The 15,695-nt window shown below is 46.2% G+C and overlaps 3 protein-coding genes across 3 annotated transcripts; all 3 read left to right on the forward strand.

Moving 5' to 3' along the window:
• Window positions 1–2,670: 2,670 nt before the first annotated feature.
• LOC308074154 (tRNA (adenine(37)-N6)-methyltransferase-like) lies at window positions 2,671–4,092 on the forward strand (the record flags this gene model as incomplete). The annotated part of the gene is made up of 2 exons (XM_080413489.1): window positions 2,671–3,260; window positions 3,888–4,092. 2 exons carry the CDS (start codon window positions 2,671–2,673, stop codon window positions 4,090–4,092), a joined length of 795 nt encoding a protein of 264 aa, XP_080269615.1.
• Window positions 4,093–9,262: 5,170 nt separating this feature from the next.
• On the forward strand, window positions 9,263–9,751 carry LOC308074620 (ATP synthase subunit d, mitochondrial-like; the record flags this gene model as incomplete). Its single annotated transcript, XM_080414127.1, has 1 exon — window positions 9,263–9,751. The coding sequence occupies one exon, from the start codon at window positions 9,263–9,265 to the stop codon at window positions 9,749–9,751; it is 489 nt and encodes a 162-aa protein (XP_080270253.1).
• Window positions 9,752–14,487: 4,736 nt separating this feature from the next.
• On the forward strand, window positions 14,488–15,444 carry LOC308074030 (ubiquitin-like-conjugating enzyme ATG3; the record flags this gene model as incomplete). Its single annotated transcript, XM_080413368.1, has 1 exon — window positions 14,488–15,444. The coding sequence occupies one exon, from the start codon at window positions 14,488–14,490 to the stop codon at window positions 15,442–15,444; it is 957 nt and encodes a 318-aa protein (XP_080269494.1).
• Between the last annotated feature and the right edge of the window lie 251 nt (window positions 15,445–15,695).

Below are 15,695 nucleotides of genomic sequence, written 5' to 3' on the forward strand. Positions count from 1 at the left end.
CTGAACAGATATTATATGCTCTGCGATTAGGACGACATCATCAGCATATAGTGAAGGTCAGTTTGATTATTTCTGACTCTGACCACTAGATCGTCTGATCAGTAGCTGATCCTCGTAAGTCACTGGTTCTCAATGGGGGACCTGCAGTCATCCAAATGGACCGTTACGGGTCTGTAACTCCAAGAGTTGTACACTCTCTGAGTTAAGCACTGAGGTCTTAACAGTGTAGATTTGAGTTCCGGTAAAGTTTAGTTCAGTGATCCTCTACCTTTTTAATTTCAAGGACCCCCAGTTTGATATGCAATAAGCCATAGACCCCCATTGCATACCTTTTTTTTTTACCTGGGACCCCTACACTGTAAAATCCTATGTGTTAATTTGACTCTGAGAGTGTACAAATGGATTCTCGTTAGTACACCATTTGTACACTCTACCGTAAGGGTCCATTTTGACCCCTGGTGGTCCCAGGTTGGACCCGACATTGAGAACCAGTGGTCTACCAATGGAGCGTCTCTTCTTTGAGACCAATGAGTTCCTCAATGATTCTTATGGCTAGAATTTGGAATGGAGAGAAAACACCTTCCCTTCCCTTGGGTTTGTATGCATTATTATGACTGAAATGCTCTCTTTGCAAGCAAGCCTTTTGATTCCTCGCTGTCCGACGAGGACATTGGATTGTGTTAGTTCACCCCTAAAATGACTTATTTACTCTCAATTACACACCCCATGAAGTCTTGAATTCATGGAGATTTTTTTAGTTTTTGTCACATTCCTAAGCCAATAATTTGATGACCAGGTCATCGGTCATTTTATGATGAATAAATAGTATTAAAGAGTGACAATACATATGTTAAAAGGTTTATATATTACAATATTTAGAGGGTTTACTGTAATTGGTCAAAGAATCACATGTTCAGAGTGAAGCTGTCAAACAAAAGCCAGAAGCAAGTACAGTTGATACAGAGAAGTCAAGTTTATGGGAACATCAGAGAGAGGCATAATTCTGCACATGGTTCAACAGGCGCGCACGGTAAATGTTTATTGTATTATGTGCCTTTTATTTGTTTGTGATGTAATTGTTATGTATTATGTATATATATATATATATGCAAATGTATAATTTGTTTGAGAGACTTCAGTGTAACTGCATGTCAATAATTGGATGCACCTGTTTGGGCTTACTAATCAGAGGACTGCTTCACAATAATTATGGACCCAACTGAACAAATGTATGTTTTATTGTCTCCACCAGGCCGAAAGGCATGGCCGAGACTAAGTTTTGCACCCTGTCTGTCCGTCCATGTGTCCGTCTGTCTGTGAACAGCTAATCTCCGGCACTGTTGGCCCGGTCGCTGCGAAACTGTGCACACACACTCTCTGGATACATAAATACTTCATGTGTTCAGTCGCTAGTTTAAAGTCTTCTTCAATTATTATGATATGCGTTTTTGTAAATTATGGTCCCATTAATGTTAAGATTGATGATTGATGGGGTATGCTTCTTCTGGGTCTACCGAGTATTATTATTTGCCAGACCCAAGGGGTCGGCCTACATGAGGCTTTGTCCCTATTTCATCCATACATGGGCATAAATGTCGGTCCATCTTTGATTCGCATGACGTTGCTCACGTCATGCAAAGTCCGGCCATTCAGATTTCAACCATTACGGGTCTGGCAGTACCAGGTCTCCTGGTTCCCTTGTTTTTGTTATTGTCTTAAAGCAGGCTCACAACGCGTGGCAACATGACACATTGTGAGCTTTTAGATCTGCTATTTCTTGGTAAAGAGATTTGGTGCAGAAGGAAACAACACCAAACCAAGAGCAGAGCCAACTTCACAGACAAACTCAGATGGCTCTTTTACAAAATACTTAATCAAAAATATTACTTTTCGCCCCATATTTCCAGATGGGCGCTTCTCAGCCAAATACATATTCATTTGGGGTCCCTGACATCAAAAGGCTTGACAAACACTGGCCTAAGCCACTGTATAACAATTAATATATTATATTAATTATTGTATATTTTTCTATGATATTTTAATTTAATTTGGTCACGGTATGTGGCCAGCTTCCCGACAAGGTAGCATGACAAGGTTGGTCCCAATGGAAACCTGAGGTTGTCTAGAATCAAATGGTATCTCTATCTTTAGGCTACCTTAAAATCTTAGCGTGCCACAGTCTACAAAAGACAGTCTTGCCGGTGTTCCAGCCAGCAATCCTGCAGGTCTCATAGGGGTAATGAAACAGAAAGAAAACACATTTTGTACCCCTTTTTTTTCTTGCGATCATCAAAATATTGAATTTAGAGGTCCTATGGATGCCAAAAATCCAGACTAGAAAAAAAAAAAGAGGTGTGGGCGTGAACTCCTCCTAGGACCTCTAGATTTCAATTTAATACACTACCTGAGGTTGCTATTGATGTGTGTTGATATGGAGTTGCTATAGCTGCCAATATTATCTGATTAGTCTTATGTCATGGGACCTCCTTATTTGGCAAGACTGACCCGGAACTCCATATTTGGACATGGCAGACACAATGGTCAGCTTAATACGGACGGACACCCAGTCATATGGAAGCTGAACCGAGGTGAATAGAGGGGGTTGTATGTGGCAATTATAATTTCATGAACAAAGAATTGAGGCTGTGTGCACCGCCACATGGCAATAGGATGTCTGCTATGTGTAGCTTGTGTGGGGAACACGTTCAGATACTAAATGAGCAGGTTTCTGTGATGCGCAAAGAAATCAAGAATCTCAGGCAGATGCTGGAGAGCGCCGTTAGAGCTAATCGCAAGCACATGACATTCCACCAGAATGCTGTTTCAAAGATTGATCAAGGTGGTGGAATTGCTGAATGCTATTCATCTGAACCACTGAGGCCACAGACAGACGGAGAGGCACTGGAACAAGGAAACATCCAGACAGTGCCTATCGGTTACATTAATTCCTGTTTCTCTAAGAAGAACGGGACCCCTAGACAGCCCCCCGTCTGTGGGCCCTCCAGGGCCACACTCCAGATCCAGAGGAGTGTCTTCAATAACCCAGAGCACGCTTTGCTTGGTCTGGAGCACTACTCCCACATCTGGGTCGTCTTCTTGTTTCACAAAAACGGACACCTCGGCCACAAAGCCAAAGTGAAGCCCCCCAGGTTGAACGGCCGGCGGGTGGGTGTGCTCTCCACACGTAGTCCTCACCGCCCCAACGCCCTGGGCCTGACACTGGCCAGACTGGAGAGAATCGTAGGAGACACGGTCCACCTGTCAGAGATCGACATGATCACCGGCACCCCTGTCCTGGACATCAAACCCTACATCCCAGACTACGACTCCCCCCAGAGTAGAGCGGACCTGCTTGGGACAACGTCCGACACCGACCGGCCTGGAGAAACTGCTGCTCCGTCGTTGGACAACGTGACGACCTCCTCAAATCTTTCTAAAGACTCTAGGACTTCATCCTATGGAACGGACGCAGAGCTGAACTTGGAGGAAGAAGAAAGAAAGTCCTCTGACGGTGCTTGGACTACAATCTCAAGAGATAAATCCTATGTTACAACCAGGGATGATGATGCCTTGCTCTCAGCCGCTCCCGATTCCGACGCCCCTTCTTCCTCCTCGCCCAAAGACCTTAAAACCACTCCGGGGGAGGTCGGGGCCTTTTTGACTCACGGTCAAAGGGTTTCAGAAGACTCCTCTAAGCCCAAGCTACCAGACTCAGTGGAAGGTCCTCCTCGCCATGGGGAGGGGCCCTACGTCACCATAGCACCCTGGATCAGGAAGCCCCCGGTGGCCAGTTTGGAGGTGCGCTTCACGCCCCACGCCCGGAAGGAACTGGAGGAGTTCCTAGCACCTTCGTGTCCCTCAGAAGAACCTTCTGGAAGTGGTGGTAGACCGAGGTTCAGGTTTCTCTGCGGTCCTGAGGAGGCGGCTGCAGCCATCAGGGGGGTGCTGGCGGCAGACCCCCGGTCGGTTTATGAGAGAAACCGCTGCAGAGACAGACTGTTCTACTTCACCCTGGACACGGCGGACATCACCTGCTGGTTTGGACCGGGCTTTTCCGAGGTGCTGCGGGTCCGACCTGCAAAACAACTGTAGTTCTCAATCATTTTTGTGCCAAATTACTCCAAAATTATTTATTTGACCGTGGTCGCCCCCTCTGAACATGTTTAGTGCCAGGGACCCCCCCCAGAAGAGAAGATTTGTGTTTTAAAAAAATCTATTATTCAACATTTTTCAAACACAACAATTTGTTGATTTCAGGTTGCCATGATTACCCAATTATTACTCGGAGGACAGTCCGGAGTGGGACTCCATATTTGGGCAAGAATTACATCACATCTGATAATGCGAGATGTGAGGGAGCTCGGCCTAAAAGCGTACGCACAGTGAGAGTCGTATAAGGAGGTGTTTGAGGAGAGCGTGACACAGGAACAGAACATGGAGGTGAACACGCCGACGGTGCGAGGAGAGCTGACATACAGGGACGGTTCAACGAAGAAGACTGACATTAAAACAGAAGATAACTTGACTTCAATGATGGCGGCGGTCAAACGACTGAAAGGAGAAGTCTCATCTCTGCTCACTGAGCTGCTGCAGTCTGAAACACAAGCAGAACACATTGCAAAGCACACTGGTGAAGATGTGGATGAAAGTGACGAAGAGCCAAAATGAACCCCCAGGACAAAGATCATCTTGGGTCGGATGAACTACAACCAGGGTTGCCAGATCTGCTTATTATAATTTCCCCGCAATATTTTATTTGAAAATAGCCGATCTACAAGCTCACAACGCGTCGCGATGCGACGCGTTGTGAGCTTGTAGATCGGCAATTTTCAAATAGCTGATGTATATGTCAATGTGCTCATGTGGCCCATAGTCGCTTCTTTTGGGCTGGTTTTCCTATACCTGGTTGCTTGTTTCTCTCACAGAATCTGGCAACACTGAGTACAGTAACCAGGGTAAAACAGGCATAGGGTGAACTCACCCTGGGCAAGACCTGGGATGTTGGTTGTCTAGGAAGTTGACAACCGGAAATGGTTGAAATTGGCGGAAGTACCGCCTAAGGAAATGACGTTGATGCTTTACAAATCTGTCAACATTCTCCGTGAATGAAACGAGTGTTGTGATTGGTCAAAAAATATCGTTTCCGGGGGAAACGGAAATCCTGTCCACTCCATGACTATAGAGATGATGTGTACCGATTACCAAAAGCAGTGAAAGCCTCATAGAACAATGGGCACCTAACAAAAAGATGTAAAGCAGGGAAGGGGATTGTGGTTCATCCTGTCATATGCTCTCCTCTCCTCTCCTCTCCTCTCCTCTCCTCTCCTCTCCTCTCCTCTCCTCTCCCCTCTCCTCTCCTCCCCTCTCTCCCAGGTTTACACATTACGACATTCACACTGCTGCACATGTACACACGTACCCATGCACTGCCTACACACTGATTGCCATTCATATTTACTGACTTTATGTTGTTTATGTTTGCAGTTGTGTATTTCGTGTATCTTTAAATACATACATTTTTATATACGTACTTGTAGCTGTGCCTGTGTCTTCCTTTTGTTGCAACCCTGAGCCAGTTGTAACAAATACATATATGGGCATCCTCCTATAATTTGCTCCAATCCAATGCTCTGTAGTGGTAGGTAGGTAGGGAGGGTGGTGAGGCCATCGCCATGGTTACGGGCTGCCCAGCTGTGGGATGGCCCCGCGAGCTATGGAACGAACTCCCTCCCGGGTTGCCAGATCATGTGCGCATATCCCCCCACGGATGCGTCGACCGGGTATGGACTAGTATCTGTAATTACCCTCTTATTTATGGCTTGAAATCTGTCTCTGAAAGGGGTTAGCAGAAGATACAGGCCTTGCGCATGGCTACACTTAACGCTTGCTAGTCGATATTTAAGTTATAGTAGACGGTCAGTATCAGTTCAGTATCGATGATGTCATACAGTGTATACGTCATCCCTGCCCAAATATGGACAATCCGAGCCCTGTTGACTATTATATTAAAGTATACAGCACGTGATTACAAATTACTGGGGTTCTACGTATGTTAGCCTACAGCCAACTGAAATTTGGCATTGATCGGTCCAGCACTTTCTGAGATCCGGCAGACACACAGACAACTGTCTGCCTGCCTGCCTGTCTGTTAAATGGCTCTCGAGCCATGGCATACCACACCATCCATGTTTGTTGACTCAGCTTGCCATTGCTTACCTGCTCTGAGTGCAGTCGTTAGCCGTGTGGAACTCCATATTTGGGCAAGACTGACATCATGTCTGATGATGCGTGATTCAATGCAGCTCGGCCTTAAAAGCTGACTACACAGTGAGGGCCACAGTGCAAATCTTGACCACTGGATGTGCATTAGTAGTTTATAAACAGTGCTACACCAACACAATTATTTTAGAAGACTAGTATATAACATAAACAAACAACACGTTTATTGCAACGTGTATGTATGTATATTAGCCCATCATTTCTCTGTTAGCTTGAAAATTTGTGCGCTAGCTAACACATAAATAGCTAAAGCTCCCAAAAGGAAAACAAAGCAAATGATGAGCGTGGATAATGAGTCTGGCACCACAGGGGTCACCCCGACCACCTCTCCTACGTCCAGCGGTTGTATTACAAACAACAGTACGACAGCCGATGTCAACAGCAGCCCTACGGTCACCAGAAAGACTTCAACCTCACCTGTGACTCTGACCCCATCAACAGATACCTCTGTATCCGATGCCTCACCCATTATAGTGACCCCACGAACAGACACATCTTTATGCCATGGGTCAACCTCACCCACCACAGCGACCCTACCAACAGGCACATCAGCATCCGATGTCACAATATCACCCGCCCCAGCATCCCCATCATCAGACACATCTGTATCCGATGTCTCAACCACCGCAGTGACCTCACCAACAGACACATCTGTGTCCATAACGGCTCCATCAGCAGACACATCTGTATCCGATGGCTCAGCCTCACCTGCCATAGCAACCCCGTCAGAAGATACATCTGTATCCCATGGCCCAGTGGATACAGATGTATCTGCTATGGATACAGAAGTGTCTGCTATGGATACAGATGTATCTGCTATGGATACAGAAGTGTCTGCTATGGATACAGAAGTGTCTGCTATGGATACAGATGTATCCGCTATGGCGGGTGAGCCAACCTCAGCCACCATAGCGAGCCCGTCATCAAACACACCTGTATCCGTAGTGACCCCACCAACAGACACATCTGTATCCCATGTTTCGACCTCCCCTGTCACAGCGACCCCACAAACAGACACATCTGTATCCAGTGCACCAACCTCCCCTGTCACGGCGGCCCCGTCCGACGATGGCGTGGATGCTCCCGGTGACGTCGCCGACAAGGACGAGAAACCAGTTGTGACCGCGACGCCCCTGGCAGATCTGGTCATGCAGCTGGAGGATTACACTCCCACTATCCCCGACGCGGTGACGGGCTACTACCTGAATCGGGCCGGCTTCGAGGCGTCCGACCCCAGGATCCTCCGCCTGATCTCCCTCGCCTCTCAGAAGTTCATCTCGGACATCGCCAACGACGCGCTGCAGCACTGTAAGATGAAGGGCACGGCCTCCGCCGGGAGCTCCAGGACCAAGGCAAAGGATAAGAAGTACACCTTGACCATGGAGGATCTGACTCCTGCCCTCGCGGAATACGGCGTCAATGTGAAGAAACCTTATTACTTCACATAGAGACGTCTTTTCTGTCCAAGAGGTTTGTTTGCTTCTCTTATTGTCCTTTTGTCCTTTGTGACCTGGTAGAGCTCGTTGACACCATTTGCAAGAACAACTTTCCTCATGGTCATTTATGGCGTGCGTTCTGTAGGAGACTAGTCATCTATAAGTGCTAGCATGGGTCGGTCTGTCTGTCTGTCTGTCTGTCTGTCTGTCTTGCAAACGTCTGGACCAATCGGCACCAACTTTTGTTTTTAATGCACAGTGCCAGTAGGCCATAGCTTTGCACTTTTTAAAATTTAAATATGTTTTAAATGATTATCTCAAATGTAAACATAATAAACCATATCCAGTAAATAACAGTACATTATTATTATTAAATCAATGGTACTCGGACCAGGCTGAAAAGTCCAAATAGCGAGTCATATGTCATAGATCATAGTCCCCCACGGTTATACTAGGCCCCCCTGCTTTTTCCCTGTCAAGTCAAGTCATCTATCTTTATTGGACATTTAAAAACAATGTTGATATAGGGGCGGCCATAGCTGAGTGGTTAGTGAGCCCGCCTAGGAAGCCAGAGGCCCTGGTTGCCCCAGGTAGGATTCCAGGCCAGGCCAGCAAATGTGTCGATGAAATGAAATTTGTCCCTGAGCAAGACTCTTAACCCCTAATTGCTCACAGGCCCTCATTGGAAACAAGACCGCAAGGACTTTCATGAACGGACCTGTTAAAGGAATTATCCTTATCCTTGATCCAAAGTGCTTTCCAATCAAAGACTACCAGCGACAACATGATAGCCATATGAAATACATTTTTAAAAAATCGATCAATCAAAGTAAATCACAGTAAACAAAAAAGCACATAAAAATCAAGAATATACAATTAAATAAATACATACAAGCATTCAATTAGATACTAATAAAGTGTGAATACATGAAGTTGACTAGACAGAACAACATAAACCATGGAGCATCCTCAAACAGAGCTAAAAGCAAGAGAAAATAGATGGTGGGTCTTTAGATTTGATTTAAATAAAATACATAGTGAGGCTGGACTTAATGTGGGACGGTAGACTCACAGTCTCCCCTGTCTGTCTGAGAGGAGATTGTGGGCATTGGTTCCTTCCTCTCGCTGTGTGTTAAAAGGGAATCTCTCAAGCCAAGTCTGGAGCCATGTGGAACTCCATATTTGGGCAAGACTGACGTCAGCCTTGTGTCCGATGATGTGGTGATTTGTTCCGTGTTCAAATATTACAATCAATTACAGCGCAAAGTGTTGACACGCCCACACAGCAATGCCCAAATATGGACTCCAGCAGCATCGTGTGATGTCACACACACTGCTCATGGAGGACAGATCTATTGGGATTGGTCACTAACATCAGTCAGAAGAACACCAATCATTTCAGCCATCAGCCAAAGAGCCGACCTTCATCCTCTCACTGCTTCGCAAATTCACCTGATTGATCGTCGAGAGTTGCGCTCTAAACCCTACATAAGTGATCTCTGCCACGCATAGCGATCAAAGCACACATTCTATTCTACCCAGGGGTTATGGCAGGTCGGCGTGTGGCCCTGAAGGCCATCGACTGGGTGGCGTTCGCTGAGCGGGTGCCAGCCAACCAGAGGGGCATGTTCAACGCCTTGAAGACTCGCAGCGATGCCATCGCCGCCAAGCTGGCCTCCGTTCCGGAGACGCCCGTGGCGATCGACTGGAGTCACTACAGACGTGCAGTGGTGGCCAGACCCGGGATGGTGGAGGAGTTTGAGAAGATGTTCGGCGCCCTGCGGATCCCTGAGCCCGTCGACACGCAGACGGCTGCGATCGACGCACAGGAGACCGAGGCTGATGCCAGTGCGCTGGCCTACGCTGTGGAGTCCAAGGCCCGTGTTGCTCAGTACAAAATGGAGCTGGATAAGTTCCAGAACATGATCCCCTTCGACCAAATGACCATCGAAGACCTCAATGACACCTTCCCCGAGACCAAGTTGGACAAGGTCAAGCACCCCTACTGGCCACACAAGCCCATTGCCGATCTGTAATCTACTGTATCTATTCACTGTGCACTTGCCCCACAATAGATTATAGTCAGTGGTTCTAAAAATGTTTTGTCATTTCAAGGACCCCCAGCTCACTGTGCATTGGGTCCACGGACCCCCATAACTCAGAGAGTGTACAGATGAAACCAAATGGACCCCCTGGAACACCCCTAAGGGTCCCCGGCCCCCAGTTTGAGAACCCTGGATTATATACTTCAACGGGTAAAAAAAAAAAGGAAAAAGTCTTGAACTTCATGTGGTCAGTCTAAGACACCAGTCATCCATGCCATATCTATAACGTATGACTCCATATTTGGGCAAGGTTTCAGCCTCAATCAACTGCCATTCACTTCCTCTTATAATAATAATAATAATAATAATAAACTTTATTTGTATAGCACCTTTCATGACATGAAATGCAGCTCAAAGTGCTTTACAGAGCAAGAATACAATTACAGTTAGAACCAATTTAACAATAAAGCAAACAAAAATAAAATAAAATAAAATAAAATAAAAGCAGTAAAATGTAGTAAAATGCAGTGGCCCTCGCCACTACACAACTACAACACAAATGGATATAACTTAAATGTAGTGACCACTGTCCTCTACAACACAGCTAAAGAAATATCCACACTTCACACAATTGCCAATATTACATGTGTACCTTGTGTACCTTAGTAATATATCTTCACACAATTGTCAATATTATATAATATATATATTATATAATATTATAGACGGCCTGGCTCTGAAACAGGCTAGCCCATGACATCATCCATGCCCATATTTTGAGAATCTGAGCCCCGGTCACTTCCGTAACAAAAACTAGTTCATGGCTCCACTGTGGATCTCGGACGTGGCTCCACTGTGGATCAGACGCCATGTGACCAGCCTGTGACGTCAGTCATCTTTGATGCATGATTCCAAATTTGGCCAAGGTCTCACCACGAGCACAGCACCCTTTATTTCCATTAAAAAGTATAATAAAACAGGGGGGGGTGGAGGTAGTTCTGTGGCCTACTGGCATTGTGCACAAAGGTTGACGCTGATGCAGAGGTTTGTGTGATTATCTCCAGACACACAGGAAAGAAACAGACCCTATAGGTGCTACAGCCTCTTACAGAAAAAGCCCCATCGTAAAAAATGCACCGTGATTGATTGTCTAATTACGTGGGCATTTCACCCATAATGCACTTGGACTGTATTTTTACCACATTCTTCCGTATAATTGATTCCCCCAATAAAGGGTTTGTTAGACATTTTGTTGTAAATGCTTTGTTTTTTATTATCATTTTACAGTTTGCCTAGAAGTGGAAAACACAGCATTTCACGAAGCAAACCTATTCTAGTTCTCAAAAACTTTTCAAGCTGTCCTCTGAAAACTGCCTCTCAAAGTTGTTCACATAAAAGAGACTTGAACTTGTATAAACTGTACGTTATACTGTGAGTTTCTCATGGTACTAATCAGTTTCAGTCTTATTTTGAAATCTCGCTACTAGCTCCAGGAAGTCTAATATTCACAGAAGCTGTCTTGATGCTGGTGGGTGAGCGAACTGACCACAGACAGGATTTTTCTGGTTTGGTTTGACAACTTTGACACTTCGTCACAGTTCCCACCCAGTGCTGCCAGATTCTGTGAGAGAAACAAGCAACCAGGTCTAGGAAAACCAGCCCAAAAGAAGCGACTATGGGCCACATGAGCACTTTAACATATACATCAGCTATTTGAAAATAGCAGATCTACAAGCTCACAACGTGTCGCATCGCGACGCGTTGTGAGCTTGTAGATCGGCTTGTAGATCGGTTGTAGATCGGCTTGTAGATCGGCACTGTTCAAATAAAATCTTGCGGGGAAATTATAATAAGCAGATGTGGCAACCCTGGTCCCACCCTGGACGTCAGTGAGTGACAACGATGGGGTGATGAGGGGTGATGTATAAAAGTGATGTCACATTCCTCAGTCCTACAGTACATACAGTAAGTGCGGAGCGGCAGCATGTCCCTGTCGGAACATTGCAACACAATATCTTTAACTAACGGTTCCAAGTGTGGATCATTTCCATTCTCACTTGTTCCGAGTTTCCTGTCACTGACCGATCCGATTTGCGTTTAAACATTTCAAACACAGAAATGTTTTATTTAACAATGATAGCCCGTGCGGCGGACGGGATGTCGCTTGCCGTGTCGGCGCAATCGGACGAACGGTCAGGAAGAGACCGTCACCAATACCAGACCGAAGCCAAGCAGCTGTGCCGTCAACTCAACGGCCAGAGTTCGGAACGCTGTAACACAGAGGAGGACGGGGAGACGGCCTTTCATTATCTGGTAGAAGATGGTATGTGCTACTTGGCCGTGTGCGAAGCAACAATGCCCAAGAAGACAGCCTTTGGATACCTTGAGGACCTTCGGAAGGAGTTCCATGAGCAGTATGTGAACAGCATGAAAGGACAGTGCCTACAGTATCACGTCCATAACCTTTCATTGAGTTTAGAATCATACATCGAGGCCAAGAGGAACCTCGCCAGCATTAACACGGAGGAGCTACAGGATATCCACAGAATCATAGTGGACAACACTGAGGAGGTTCTACCAAATGATGGGGACAACACTGAGAAGGTTCTACCACATGATGGGGACAATAATAAGGAGGTTCCGCAACACGAGGAGTCTCTGTCTTATACCTCCCATACAGTAAAAGATTTTGACAAGATTTTGAAAAGACTTTTAAAGATGCGCTGAAATTAAACATACATTTTCCCCACATTTTTAGGGCATATCCGTGGTCATAATGGAGATACAATGAGCCAAACAATTGAAGGAGGGAGGGGGGAATCCAGTTTGTGTATTTTTATGTCAAAAGTCGAATAGTAATTACTTAATAACTTTAAATAACAAAAAAACGTACTGCATACATCAGCAAGTCCATATGACTAATCATGAATCATGATTTCATTCACCTGTGTGAATCCCATTGCTCAATGTTCCGTCAATGGTCATGAGCTGAAACCATTTAATAATACAATACAACACAATATGTTTTATTATTATTATATACATTTTAATCACTTTTATTGTCATGATAATTTCGAAATAGCATACAAGGCACACGTTGAATTATAGACACTGTCTAATCATAAACATACCTTTACGGATTAAAAGTAACTACAGAATGATAAATGAAAAGGAAGTACAGCCAGGGCCATTGGCAACATCTGAACAACACAGTCTAAAGTCTAATGGAGTGTGTCGAACAGCGCGGCTCCACGCCAATCTCAGACGTCTCGCGGCCGGCCTGTGACATGACTTGTCTACCCTGCTGTCCGTTTCTGTTTTGTTGTTGTTTAAACAATTTAAAATGTGAAAATAGCTGATCTACAAGCTCGGTGTGAGCTTGTAAATCACTACCTTTGTGTGACACTCTTGCATGATGAAGTTGTAGGGCATTAATTTATGAAAAAACATAAAAAAGTTAAAATATGGACATAAGAGGTTTTGTTTTTTGACAGTCATGATGTATCTATGATGTATGACTACACATTTGGGCAAGGCTTCAGCCCGATCCAATCACCATTTCCATTATACATTTATGTTAAGTATTTCAAAAAGTATAAAATAATGTGAAAGAAAACTAAAACCTTATATGGCCATATAAGGTTTTAGGCAGTGTGCATACTGGCAGTGTGCATATGGAATCTGTGTCCGATCGGTCCAGCATTTTGTGAGATTAGCTCTGTGTGCGTGTGTGCCTGTCTGTCCGTCCGTCCGTCCGTCCGTCCGTCCGTGTGTCTGTCTGTCTGTCTGTCAGGAGGTATGAGTGAGTGGTTGCATGCGTTTGCATGTGTTTGCTTTCTCCTCTCACGTGTGTCTAGCTGTCAATCTCCCATCATTAGTCATCACACCCACTAATCATCTCATTGCATCCAACCAATCAGAGTGGACTATCACACCTGCACTGTTCATTAATCGTAACTGAGGCAAGAGTTTGAAATAATCGTGATACTGATTTAAATATCACTCATGTCCCAATATGGAGATCCGTGAACTCTCTCATGTTTGATGTGTCATAGATGACTGATGTCTTTGACTTTCTACATTCCCTGAACAAGACCTTGCGTGGTCAAAATGTTGGTTTCCAAATAAATCCTGCATCGTGGCTACGAGTGTGCAGCCTTTTTCTTTACTTTCATATTGACTTACCAAGGTCAGCAGCACCTCACCAATACTGGTGTGCGCTCTCCTCCCTTTTGTTTGATGTCTTTGACTTTGACATCTTTATTGACAACAAAACATATGTAAAATGACATACGATACAATGTCACACCATTATCAAAAGGATAGACGCAAAAAAGCCAGCGGCGTATTGCCATTGCGGTCCTTTCATGTGTATGTGCGAATTATGTTGTGTTGCATGATGTGATGTGTATGTGTGTAGTTGCACTTCCTAATCCAATGCATGTCAGTCCAAAGTCACAGCCTGGCCACCAAGGTCTCTGCTAACAGGTACTGCAACAAGTACCAGATGATAGACATCGCAATACTGACGTCATAGTGCTGATGTCATAGTACTGGCATCATAGGCTGGTCTCCAAGACTATGACAATGTGTAATGTCTAGATTATGTGGTCAGACGTCATCGGTTCGGTTGAGACCCCCACCTGCAGTTGGCCAGTTTAGTTTGTATTGATATTGCACTAGTTACGTTTAGTATTTAATCACTGTTTCAAATCTGATCCAGAATGATGCAGAACGTGATCAACTCGGTGAAAGGCACGGCGCTCGGCGTGGCCGAGTTCCTCACGCCGGTCCTGAAGGAATCCAAGTTCCGAGAGACGGGAGTGATCACTCCGGAAGAGTTTGTGGCCGCTGGAGATCACCTGGTCCATCACTGCCCCACGTGGAGGTGGGCTTCGGGAGAACACACCATGGTCAAGCAGTATCTGCCTCGGGAGAAGCAGTTTCTGGTGACGCGCAGCGTCCCCTGCTACAAGCGGTGTAAACAGATGGAGTATTGCGCAGACGAACTGGAGGCTGTGGTGGAGGAGGATGACGGAGACGGCGGCTGGGTGGACACCTACCGCAGCGCGGGCGCGTCAGGAGGAGTGGCAGACGGCGTGCGGGAAATGTCGCCGGACGCCGAGGATGACGCGAGGACGAGCGTGAATTCCGGAGAGTGTGGTGACGACGAAGACGGAGAGACAGCGGATATGGACGAGTACGAAGAGAGCGGCCTGTTGGAAACGGAAACCGACGAGGCGACCTTGAACTCGAGCAAAATAACGGGTTCCGCCACCGAAGCCAAAGCGGAGGCCGCCACCGAAGACGGCGTTCTTCAGACCAGAACGTACGACCTGTACGTCACGTACGACAAGTACTACCAGACGCCTCGACTCTGGCTCTTCGGCTACGACGAGGCCAGGCGGCCGCTGACCGCGGACCAGATGTACGAGGACATGAGCCAGGACCACGCCAGGAGGACGGTCACCGTGGAGAGTCACCCGCACATCCCGTCCCCCGCCATGTGCTCCGTCCACCCCTGCAGGCACGCCGAGGTCATGAAGAAGATCATCGACACGGTGGCCGAGGGAGGGAGGAGGAGCGAGCTGGAGGTACACATGTACCTCATGGTTTTCTTGAAGTTTGTTCAGGCCGTCATTCCCACCATAGAATACGACTTCACGAGGCACTTCACTATGTAGGGCATAGAGTTAAAAATAATAGAGAGGGCACCGGATATCCCCTCCCATCCACTTGCGTTGAGTTGCTCACCCAGCGCATGAGGCTAATCTACCCCTTCTTCCGGGTTGGAAATGTGATGGGCGTGGCCTATTTGGGTCACTTTTGTGACGAGTTTTGCGTCGCAGAGGTGCTCAGCCCCGTGTGCAAGCTCATGAGTCGAGCCCATTGGTCGAAACCGTTTTCGCTTGTTCATGTGCAGTGGCCCCAACTG

The sequence above is a fragment of the Gymnoscopelus braueri genome (genome assembly GCF_963280865.1).
Source record: "Gymnoscopelus braueri genome assembly, chromosome: 19".
Lineage (NCBI taxonomy): Eukaryota > Metazoa > Chordata > Actinopteri > Myctophiformes > Myctophidae > Gymnoscopelus > Gymnoscopelus braueri.